The sequence below is a fragment of the Nanorana parkeri genome, unplaced genomic scaffold, assembly GCF_000935625.1.
Source record: "Nanorana parkeri isolate BGI_ZX_2015 unplaced genomic scaffold, ASM93562v1 scaffold8, whole genome shotgun sequence".
Classification (NCBI taxonomy): Eukaryota; Metazoa; Chordata; class Amphibia; order Anura; family Dicroglossidae; genus Nanorana; species Nanorana parkeri.
Window position 1 is genome coordinate 384640 of NW_017306276.1, and position 11391 is coordinate 396030.

General features: G+C 42.4%; 1 protein-coding gene across 5 annotated transcripts in view; it reads left to right on the forward strand.

Moving 5' to 3' along the window:
- SUPT20H (SPT20 homolog, SAGA complex component) overlaps positions 1-11391 on the forward strand; it is a 78100-nt gene that overhangs the window by 14664 nt on the left and 52045 nt on the right. For 4 of the 5 annotated variants that reach the window (XM_018554278.1, XM_018554307.1, XM_018554291.1 and 1 more), the window contains exons 5-8: positions 1280-1346; positions 5661-5787; positions 9112-9218; positions 10421-10537. In XM_018554278.1, coding sequence (XP_018409780.1) covers positions 1280-1346; positions 5661-5787; positions 9112-9218; positions 10421-10537 — 418 coding nt within the window. The remainder of the gene's footprint in view (positions 1-1279; positions 1347-5660; positions 5788-9111; positions 9219-10420; positions 10538-11391) is intronic. The other variant, XM_018554284.1, reaches the window with a different exon arrangement.

Genomic DNA, 11391 nt, shown 5'->3' on the forward strand with positions numbered 1-11391 from the left:
TGTAAAAGTTTAAAAAAAATTAAAATAACATTTTCGGTATCGGTTTCGGCCTAACAATTTTTTCTATTTTGGTTTTTACATTTCTATTTCGGTGCACCTCTAAATGTGAGTGATTTACATCACCTCCTGTTCATTCATTCATTTAATTGTGGTTATAGTAAACATACTCTGTCCTCATGTTATGAATGAACAGGAACACTCAGTATAGAGGATTCCTGATCAATTACAACTGGGGCTGCAGAAAAAGAGATTGAGGACTCCGTGTTCTCAATCTCTTTTTCTATTTTAAAAGGGAAATATCAGGGATCTGTTTAGACCCCTAATATTTCCTCGAAGCCCCTAAAAGTAAAGTTAAAAATATTTAATAAATATAAATTTAAAAAATAAATACCCTTCTCCATCCAGAACGAGCAATAGAAATATTGGCATTCGTTGCATGTTAAAGCCTATATCCAGGTGACAAAACAACAACAAAAACTCCCCTTGCATTGGAGCTACCCCGCACTGTCAGGGTTTGTTTACTAATCATTTTGTCTAGGGGAGCTATGTAAAGGACTTACTTACCTGATCATTGCTCGCTCTGCCTCCAAGACCGGTGCCCATCTTCTTCCCCTCTAATGCAGGAGCCCGTAGAGTAGAGGGAAGAGAGGTGAGCGCTGACTGCTGGGAAGTAGGGTTCAGGTAAGCGAAGTCCTCTTCACCATACCCCTAGACATTAACTAGCAGTTAATCCTTTCAGGGCAGAGGTAGCCCCACGGCAAGGGTAGTAGCGTTTTTTGTTTTTTTTATCTGGAGAGAGGCTTTAACCGGGGGCTGCAGCATAACCGTACTAGTGGACTGGTATACAGTTTATTTTAACTGTAATGCACATATGATGGAGGGGTAAAACGAATGAGTTGGGAAGAAACGACAGCTCCAGTATGATGTCAAAAAGGGTGTATGGTCCTGGTCTGCATTTTAGCTGCTTTCCCAAGAACGTAGATCAAAGTCCAGGTTTTAATGAAGGTACGGCTTGTCTTTAGTCTCTATAGTGCAAATCCTAAGATGTGTGGAGCACCTAGCTTGTTCACCAAGTTTTTCTGGTACTAAACATTCCTGTGTAATGTGAAGTCATAGACCATTTCTCCTGGGATCTTTGAAAGTGCCTCGATATGTATACCAGGCAATAATGTGCTAAATGACCTGGAATGTATAATGTCAAGAGCGAAGCAAGGCATACGTGTTAAAAGAAAAGACATCTGTAAATGTTCCCTACATCCTGTGTTCATTTCTGTTGTAGGAAATCGGTGTTCCATAAGCTGTATGACCTGTACATAGAAGAATGTGAAAAGGAACCGGAAGTTAAGGTACGCTTGGCCGTCGTCCCCAGACTTGGTGGATTTCAAATCCCGAAACGAAACAGTTCTGTTTGGCAACACGTTACACAGAACAGACCCCGTAATGTGTTTAAAATAGAGAACAAGTCCTCTCTCTATTATTGCTAACATAGTTTTCCCTTCTTATCCCGACTGGTGCAAGGTGTCAGTATTGTTTCTGTTAAAGAGAGCGTTGCCCAAGTCCAGTGTAAGAGACTGGAAACATCCCTGTGCTGAGTTTGCTATGTAATACACCTCTACTATTTTAAATATGATTTCATCTTTTCTCAGTGTCAGGTTAACCTCCAGCTCATATTTTTTTTTGCAGTCATTTTGTTGGCTGGAAACGATTACCCCCGCTGCTTCCCAGTGTTCATTTATTTAATATTTGAGCATTTATTTTATTTTCTCCCATGTAGTGCCTGTGAGTGTGCAGCGGAGCACATATGGAACAGTTTAGGGGGCTATGTAGACATGCAGTGACCTCATGGCTCCAAATAGCCACAGGTGGTCCTTGACTTATTTTTCTACTGCTTAGGGCGCAGGCTTGCCATTTTTTTTTCCCAGCATGGGAAATTTAAATATTGTTTTTACATATGAAATAGCTAAACACATAGCAGGGAATTTGGAATGCAGTGCGGTTGGATCACTTCATTTTGGCACATGGATTTCAACACTGGTTTTTCAGGGTCATTATTTAGGGTTTTCATGCCAAAGATTTTATTGCATTATATATTTTGAGCTGATAGTATTTTCAGCACCAGTGTTGTAATTCATTGTCATGATGGTATAATTTCTCACCTGAGGTTTAGGGTTCATGGTTAGGTTTCGGTTAAGAGTTAACTTAAGGGTCAGATCAAGTAGATCTGCCACCAGTTCAGACATTTCAGACTGAGCAAATATGGTAAATGGCTTCTGTGACAAGCTATATATGAGATTGATTTATTAGAATTTTGTGCACCATTGTAGAATTTGTTTAGTGCTGCACTTTACTGTTTGGATCCTTAACAGATAACCCAGAGATAAAGCCAAGTATATAAACATTGCATGTATTACTCTTGTTTTAAAGGAGAACAAAGTACGACAGTAAAATGCAATTGTGCGTATGAGTGACAAGCAAAGTAATGGCATTATGTTCTCAGTACATTGTACTGTTTATTTACTATAATATAAAAACATGATTTACACCGTTCATCACATGAGCACACAGGTCTAAAACAAACTTAAAGCCAACTTCAGGCAAACAGCTGAATACACAGCTATTACTACTACTACTCTGCCACACAGCACAACATAACCCAGTCTGGCAAGGCAGGAGACCTGATCTTACTATGTTGCAGTAAAATAACACTTAGGGCTAGTTTACACCGGATGCAGTTGCGATGTAGTCCGTTCAGTTTGGCAGCTGCATCAAAATTGTATCACAATGCTTTCCAATGGGATTTCTGGTGCAGTCCGTTCCAATGCAGTCAGAAAAAATACTGCTTGTCTCATTTTAGATACACCCGATCCCAACGGAACACATCAAAATGCATCAGAAAAGCATGCAAACGTACTGGACTGCACCCGAAAGCCCATTTGAAGCTGACAAAATTGTGGTAAAAACACGGCAAAATGCATCGCACCTCAGAAAGTAATTGTTTTAGTATTTTCATTTATATGCATCGATTTTGACACATGGTTTCTACTTTGTGTGCATAACACTAATTGGATTGATACTGTGAGGCTTTTAGTGCTACACTGTTGATTGATTTACTCTTTGGGCTCACCGCCTTAGTTTAGCAGCTACTAGCTATTCCGTTTTTTTTCTTTATTTTCCACAAGCGCAGGTTTTTGTATTTCCATCTGGTGTGAACTAGCCTTTACAGGTCTTGTCCCTACCAGTGGTGTATTTAGGTTTTGTGCTGCCCTAGGCAAGACTACACTTGGGGGCCCCCCCAATGTAAATTTGCCCCACCCCTTCCTGTATAAGACATTTTGCGTAACCTGTCATTCGCTGTATCCAGCTTCTGACAGGTTGCGTTAGTAGCATAGCAGGGAAGCCGGGGTCTCAGGTGGGCTTTAAAGGGTCTCTTGTGACCCCGCATAGCCCACCTGAAACCTTGTGGAGCCCACCACAGAATCTGCACTTAGTGACGCACTGGGCTCTGCACTTAGTGACGCACTGGGCTCTGCACTTAGTGACGCACTGGGCTCTGCACTTAGTGACGCACTGGGCTCTGCACTTAGCAAACCAGTGGAATTTGAAATAAAACAGAAGAACACTCAGCTAACACCCAGAATACAAGCCCTCCCTGAGCCCTGCTATCTGGTTGTCTCCTCAGTAGGTGCAGCCTGGTCACTGTTCAGATGCTTTGTCTCCTGCAGAGCCCGCACTGGAAGAACAGGACAGCAGCCACTGTGAATGTAAAAGTGCTGCTTGCTGTACAAACTGACAGCCCTGGAGCCTCCTGTCTTGCCTTCCTGCTCTCCGATCCAGTGGGCCCTGGGGAGGTCAGGCCGCATCTCACACAGCCCGGTCCCCCCGCCTTCTCCCCGCCTCCTTCACCCAGCCTTGTTTGCCTTGCGGTGGATACGCCCCTGGTCGCTACCCCAGTCTGTGACTGGACTGTGAAAGTAGAAGCAACACACTGATGAGCTCATCTTTCTTCCTATCTTCCTATCAGTATGTTCCTTGTTAGCACATGAGCATTGAAGTTTAATAGATTAGCTCTTTTGTACCGATTCTCGCACTCCTAACCCAAGCTCTGCTCTATAGTAGTCCGCAGAGGCTAATATCCAGTTAAATTCAAGTACTTACATGGCTTGCATTTAAAAAATTGCATTTTACAATGTATTAATAAAAACAAAAGAACACAAAAGGGTGCAATGCAATGAGGAACTAACTAGGCAGAACATATCAGGAAAAATGCTGTTATTTACATATAAGTCCAGGGACCAGAGGAGGGACGGCCTGTGTGGAGGATCGAGGTCCCCGGAATGTATGCCCGAATCTGGCTGGTCTGCTGCCCGAAAGTGTTCATCCACGGGGAGAGAGGAGAGAGCTGTGAACAAGGAGAGGGGAAGCAGATCAGGGACTCCGTCCGTGTCACCGCTGCGTGATTGAGAGATCCAAGCGGTGTGGAGGAGACTCGGCGGTGTTACATCTGGCTGGGCTGCTGTGGCTGCGGCTATAGATAGCAGTACTTGGTCTCTGTCAGATCGGAATGGAGCGGTGTGCGGGAGCCGTGGTAGCAACAGTAGAGGGATGCCGACAGGCGGCGGGCGGTTGAGTCAGTGGTAATGGTAAGGTAGAGGATATCAAGAGCGAGAGAGCAACGCGTTTCGAGGAAGCACCTCTTTTCCAAGCTCTGAAAGAATGGTGTAACAATGTATTAATGAATGCAGAGCTGCGTTAACTGGTGTCTTTTATATCTGTATGGAGTTTAGCTTTAATAAAGGAAATGCACTCACTTTAAAAGTGAATTTTGATTGAGTTCTATTGTAGAGTGTATATGGTAATGAAAAGGCCTCTCTCTAAAGCTCACACTAGATCATCACTAGCTGATTAACACAAACAGGAATCTGCCTTGCGGATATATCAACTACATTTCACCACAAACCTTTTTTGTGTTCAGATAATGCTTTACAAAACAAGAGGAGTTACTTTTTATATAGATGAAATAATGCAGAATTGTAGGTGTATTTATTGGTACATTTCCTTTCTATGGAGTCAGATGCCTCCTGTTTTGAAATATGACCACTGCATTTCAAAAGACCTTTACCTGTATCAAACCCTATGCCTGTTGCCATTCATTTACTCCAATTCTCTGCACTCATTCGCCTGTTTTTAGTTTTTACATTTTAAAATATGGCAAAATGATTAGGTGTATGCTACCTGATGTTAGCACAAGTGCAGCATTTTCATGTAGCTGCAGGGCCAAAGTTCTTGCAGGTTTTTTACTCTCTGTAGAATGTTGTCTCTAGAGCAGGGGTCTCAAACCTCCGGCCCTCCAGCTGTGGTGGAACTACAAATCCCATGAGGCATTGCAAGATTCTCACAGCCACAGACATGACTCCAGAAGAGAGATGCATCATGGGAGTTGTAGTTTCACCACAGCTGGAGGGCCGGAGGTTTGAGACCCCTGCTCTAGATTAATAAGTGCCGGAATGAGCTGATTTCATTATATAAACTGAAAAAACAGTCCCAGGACTCGTAGATCCGCAGGGTTCTGCTTGTCGAATCATCAAATCCTGGAAAGAAAGTGCTTTATTTGATGTAATGCTCATACAGTCTCTTCTAATGTATTTTTTTTTTTTTTACAGAAGGTAAGAAGAAATGTGAATCTCCTAGAGAAGCTGGTAATGCAAGAAACCCTATCTTGTTTAGTAATCAACCTGTATCCAGGAAATGAGGGCTACTCACTCATGCTACGAGGCAAGAATGGCTCAGGTAAAAGAGTATTTTTCATTTAATAAGATATCTTAGTTTTTATTAGTGCCCTGTTTCCCAGCACTGGTCTTCAGATACCACAAAAGTGCATATGTGAACACTGAGGCACCATTCATACCTGATGTGTGAACGTGGTTTTGTGACGCCGTTGCCTAGTGTCAGGCCATTCAATCAGTGGGCCGCTGCAACCATTTTTATCTGCAAGTGTCGAAAGTTTTTTTTTCTCCCACACGTTTGATGCGCATCCATATTTGGGGAAACCCGTGTGTTTTACTGGCTGCATCGTGTCACAGGAGGCTGAGCTCTCCACCTACACCACCCCGCTCAGCCTCCTGCACAGATTAGGAGAGCGGTGTGTGATCGCTGACAGCTGTCACTGGAGACCGAGTTGGCGTTGAGGGTGAGGATTCAGCTGTCAAATGAGCCCGAATTCTCCTCGCCGCACCGTAGGTTCAGCCTCCTGTGAGAGCCGATCCAGGATGGAGAGCGGGTACAAACATTCAGCGATCAGTGGTCGCTGAATGTATGTACATAACTGGATTTAGTGTGAGTTACTATGTACCAGTTATGAATGAATAGGAAGTGATTACATCACCTCTTATTCATTCATGATTGTGTACATAGTAACTCACACTATAGCCACAAGTTATGAATGAACAGGAACACTCAGTACAGTATAGAGGATTCCTGTTCATTTATAACAGGGGCTGCAGAAGAAGAGATTAAGGACTCTGTGTCCTCAATCTCTTTTTCTATTGTAAAAGGGAAATATCAGAAGTCTGTTTAGACCCCTGATATTTCACTGAAGCCCCCAACAGTAAAGTTAAAACATTAAAATATTTATTAAAATAAAAAAAAGTATAGGAAAAAAATATTCAAAATAATTGTAAAAAGGTTAGAAAAATATATTTTTTTCGGTTTCAGCCTGACATTTAAAAAAAATGTTTTGTTTATTGTCTCAATATTTCATTTTGGTGCACCTCTAATTACTAGTTAATGGCATTCCAAATGTGGCCGAGCAAACAGGTTGTATTCCCATGGAGTGCATTTGGTGCGCTCTCAGGAACCCGAACCCATTGAAATCAAAGGGAGCTCGCACTACAAGCAGTAAACAGTGTCGGCTTCTCTGAACTTTCCTTTTACTCACTGTAGCTGTGAGAAAAGGAGATGTGTGACATGCAAAGTAAGAAATAGTGTAATAAATAAAAGGGAAAATTTTTATTATAAAGTTATTAAAAATACCAAACTAATAGGTTAGCTTTGGCTCACTGTCCACACAAGACATTGCCAGCAGTGCAGATCAAAATATTAAGGGCCCCTTTGCACTATATATCATTCCATTGCAGTATGTTAATGCACACACGTTTGTGCGCGGTATTTTCCACGTTAATGTGTGTTGCATTAAGGAAACAAAATTCATCAAGAAGGAGCTGCCGACGCACAGCAGTGAAAGGAGAAAAAAAAAACAGACCTGTACATTTTTTTTTTTTTTTTAATAATTTGATGCACCACAACGCAAGGCATGTATTCTACAATGCAGATGCCTCTGCGCCTACTGTTTTTATGCATTGGGGTACCACTGTAAATGAATGCACTTTGCATATAACCAGGGCTTGAAAAATCCATTCGTCTGCTCGTCTATGACGAGAGGACAGTGGAGCCCGATGAGCAGCTTCCCGGCCGGCCGTTGTAATTACACGGCCGGCCGGGAGCTTTACATTCAAGCGATCGAGCGTCTCTAGAAACGAGACCTGTCATGTAAATTGGCTATCACATACAATACAAAAATTAAAGAATCATTAAAAAAATAAAGAAAATTAATTTACACGCATATATATGCGTCGGGTGCGCCTACGCGTGAAAACGACGATTGCGCCTACTGTGCCGCACATGTTGCATATCGCCGCAAACTTCTGAGAGCAATCATTTTAGAGCCATTAATCACTGATGACACTAAACTGATGAGCAGTAAAAGCGTTTTAATCGTCGCCTATGGGCGTTTTTTTTGCAATTTGCGGGCGCACGCAATTTTAAGGCTTGACATGTTTGGTGTCTATTCACCCGACGTGACCCCGACTTTTATGTTTTACTAAAATATGGGTAAGAATAAATGTTTTATACCGTAGGGAAACTTTTTTTTTTTTACATTTACCCCCACCCCCCCGTGGTGATAATATACCTCCAAAATAAAGCTCTTTCCGGCCCCATAAAATTTTACATAAATTGCAAGGCTATAGTCCGGTCATGCTGACTGGTGAAAGTTTTGACTGTCTGGTGAGACACCATAACATTTTTAAAGCCCTGCATATAACTAATGATCTATACTGCTCAATCAAGTAATACCGTGTTTCCCCGAAAGTAAGACCTACCCCGATAGTAAGACCTAGCGCTATCTTCAGTGATTTCTGTAATATAAGACCTACCCCGAAAATAAGACCTAGTTCGGTGGTAGGTCTTATATTGCAGAGATCCAAACGGGACCGGCAACAGCACGCCGCCTTCTGGGACATCCAGTCCTCCCCCAGCCAGGTAAGACATCCCTCGAAAATAAGACCTAGTGTCTTTTTTCGTGCAAAAAAGAAAATAAGACAGTGTCTTATTTTCGGGGAAACACGGTATGTTACTGTACTGTATATGCTGTTGACTTATCAATTAGCATTAAAGTGATTTCCACTCATCCTCATAGTTAGAGCCGACCTGTGACAAAGAAGCTGTCGCAGTTCGGCTCTATCTATCGAGAAGTGAGTGAATACATACTGTCATCTCCCTGCAGAGAGCAGTGATTGTCAGTCACCACTCCCCACAAGGATTCCCTTCCCTCTCCGATCCTCCAGGGCTAACTGGAGGAACGGGCAGGGAGGGGGTGGGCACAGATGCCTCTAGAAAGTCAGAGCCCGCTGTCACTCACACAGCTGGGTGGAGCCAGACAGTATTGTTGGGATCCTTCCCGGCTGCGGCGGTCTCAGTATACCGCGAGCTGTAGCTTGCGATATACTGAGCGTTAGGTCACAAGAGGAGGTTAGTATATGTCTTCCTGTGGCCCTAAAGAGAACTAAGGGGAAAAACACTTACCCCCTAGTTCTCTTTTAAGCAAATATTGTGTTTTATATTGTATCAGCTGGAAGATCTTGCATACAGAATAAACTGTGGTTTGGGCATTTTCTGAGACTAAATAGTGCATTTTTGATGTTTACATTTTTTCAGTAATTGATTGTAAAGGAATTGGGAGGAAAACTTTTGGTTCTGGTCATTCATTATAATTACATTTCTTACACTGATACAATTTTAGATGGTCTGTCTATTAAAAATGTTTATTTTATTCAGATTCTGAAACCATCCGATTGCCTTATGAAGAAGGAGAGCTCTTGGAATATCTGGATGCCGAAGAATTGCCCCCCATTTTAGTAGACCTTCTGGAAAAGTCTCAGGTGTGTACAATATATGGCTTTTATTATGATATGAAATGACACTTGTGCTTCCAATGAACCCCAATAACAAATAAAAGGACGGGGGAACTATTGCTGGCACGGCCTCTGAACATCAATGACTAATGAATGGTAAGGGGGGATTATTTGCTGGCACTGCCTCTGAACACCAATGAGTAATAAATGGTAAGGGGTGATTATTTGCTGGCACTGCCTCTGAACACCAATGAGTAATGATAAGGGGGGGATTATTTGCTGGCACTGCCTCTGAACACCAATGAGTAATGGTAAGGGGGGGATTATTTGCTGGCACTGCCTCTGAACACCAATGAGTAATAAATGGTAAGGGGGGGATTTTTTGCTGGCACTGCCTCTGAACACCAATGAGTAATGGTAAGGGGGAATTATTTGCTGGCACTGCCTCTGAACACCAATGAGTAATGGTAAGGGGGGGATTATTTGCTGGCACTGCCTCTGAACACCAATGAGTAATAAATGGTAAGGGGGGGATTTTTTGCTGGCACTGCCTCTGAACACCAATGAGTAATGGTAGGGGGGGGGATTTTTTGCTGGCACTGCCTCTGAACACCAATGAGTAATAAATGGTAAGGGGGGATTTCTGTAAAAAAAATAAAATAAGTCAAAGCAACTGGACTTGCTGTATTTTTCTTGAAGACGTTTCACTGGATATCCAACCAGCTTTCTCAATTCAGAAGAATATTTCACAGACATAAGGGGGGGAGATTATTTGCTGGCTCTGCCACTGAACACCAATGGTGGTGGGGCATATGGCAGTCCCGTGATATTCAATTGAAAAAAAAAGTTTGATTTGGACACATCCTTTTACTGGACTTGCGGATACAAAGGAACACCTTAAAGCTGAAATACGGGCTAAACAAATAGCGTATTATTTCAATATACCATGAGGATTATCAATTCTTTCGTTCATTGAAAGACGCAACAAAGACCTTGAATCTCTGACCACTGGGCTATGGTGACACCTTCAGGAGTAGTGGCACTTTTACCCAGTGGTCAGAGATTCAAGATCTCCAATGTGTGAACGCAGAGAAAAGTATTTTACAGTGAGTACAAAAAAATCCTATGTTTTATATCCCTTCATAATGTTTAATGCCATTGGTTTATGTTTTCTAGATAAAATAAATTTGCCCCATAAGTAAAAGCATCTTGCATAATTCTATAATGTGTAGGTGAATATCTTCCATTGTGGCTGTGTCGTTGCTGAAATTCGGGACTACCGTCAGTCTGGAAGTTTAAAGTCACCAACTTATCAAACTAGACATGTTCTTCTACGACCAACAATGCAGGTAAGAGGGAGAGAAGGATCGCGACAATCTTCACTGATATCCTCTTCACTGGTCTCTGCCTGGTTTCTTTGTCAGATGGTATACTCCTGAAAGGTGCATATACATTTCACATTTTGTGTGACAGTCATTTTTCTCCCAGTATGCATTACAAGGCCCTTCATATTCTTCGTCATAACCTCCTGCAGCTTATATTCAGGAGTCCTATAGCTACAGTAATTGACAACAGAGCCAACAGAGAGTATTATTAGTGACATAATTGTGACTTAGAAAATGAGCAACATGATGGGGCTTTTCATCTTTTGAACATGGGTTTTTACATCCAGGTTTGCATTCTGTTGTACTGACATTGTATACTGTTATCTGTGAAATGTTTACTGATGCAGAAAGTGACAAAACATTACAAACCGGGCCCCAGCACACACTCCCAGACCCAGCTGGGCAGGGAGATATGTAAGGGCCATATACATCTCCCCGCCCAGCTCTTGGCAACCTGGGACACACTTGCATTGCCAGGAACTTGGTGGGATGCCCTGACAGCCTCCCCCTGTTGCCCCTGTTTATGCAAGTAGCGGTGTAAACCCACATGCAGCCACTCATTTGCTGCTATGGTTGGCTGTACTTCCCAGCTGTGTATTCCTGGGTGGAAATACGTCCGCACTTTACATTCTACGACCCCCATGCGCCCATGTTCATAAACCTTGCGATTGTTTTCTGGGTTGCTTGTGCAGCAATATTTAATTACAATGCTCATTAGAGTATAAGGTTTCATATGGCCCCCCCTCACCCTTCTTTGAGAATGATTAATAAATATTGCAGAGCAGAGCTTCTATGGGAAACATTATTTTGGTACATAT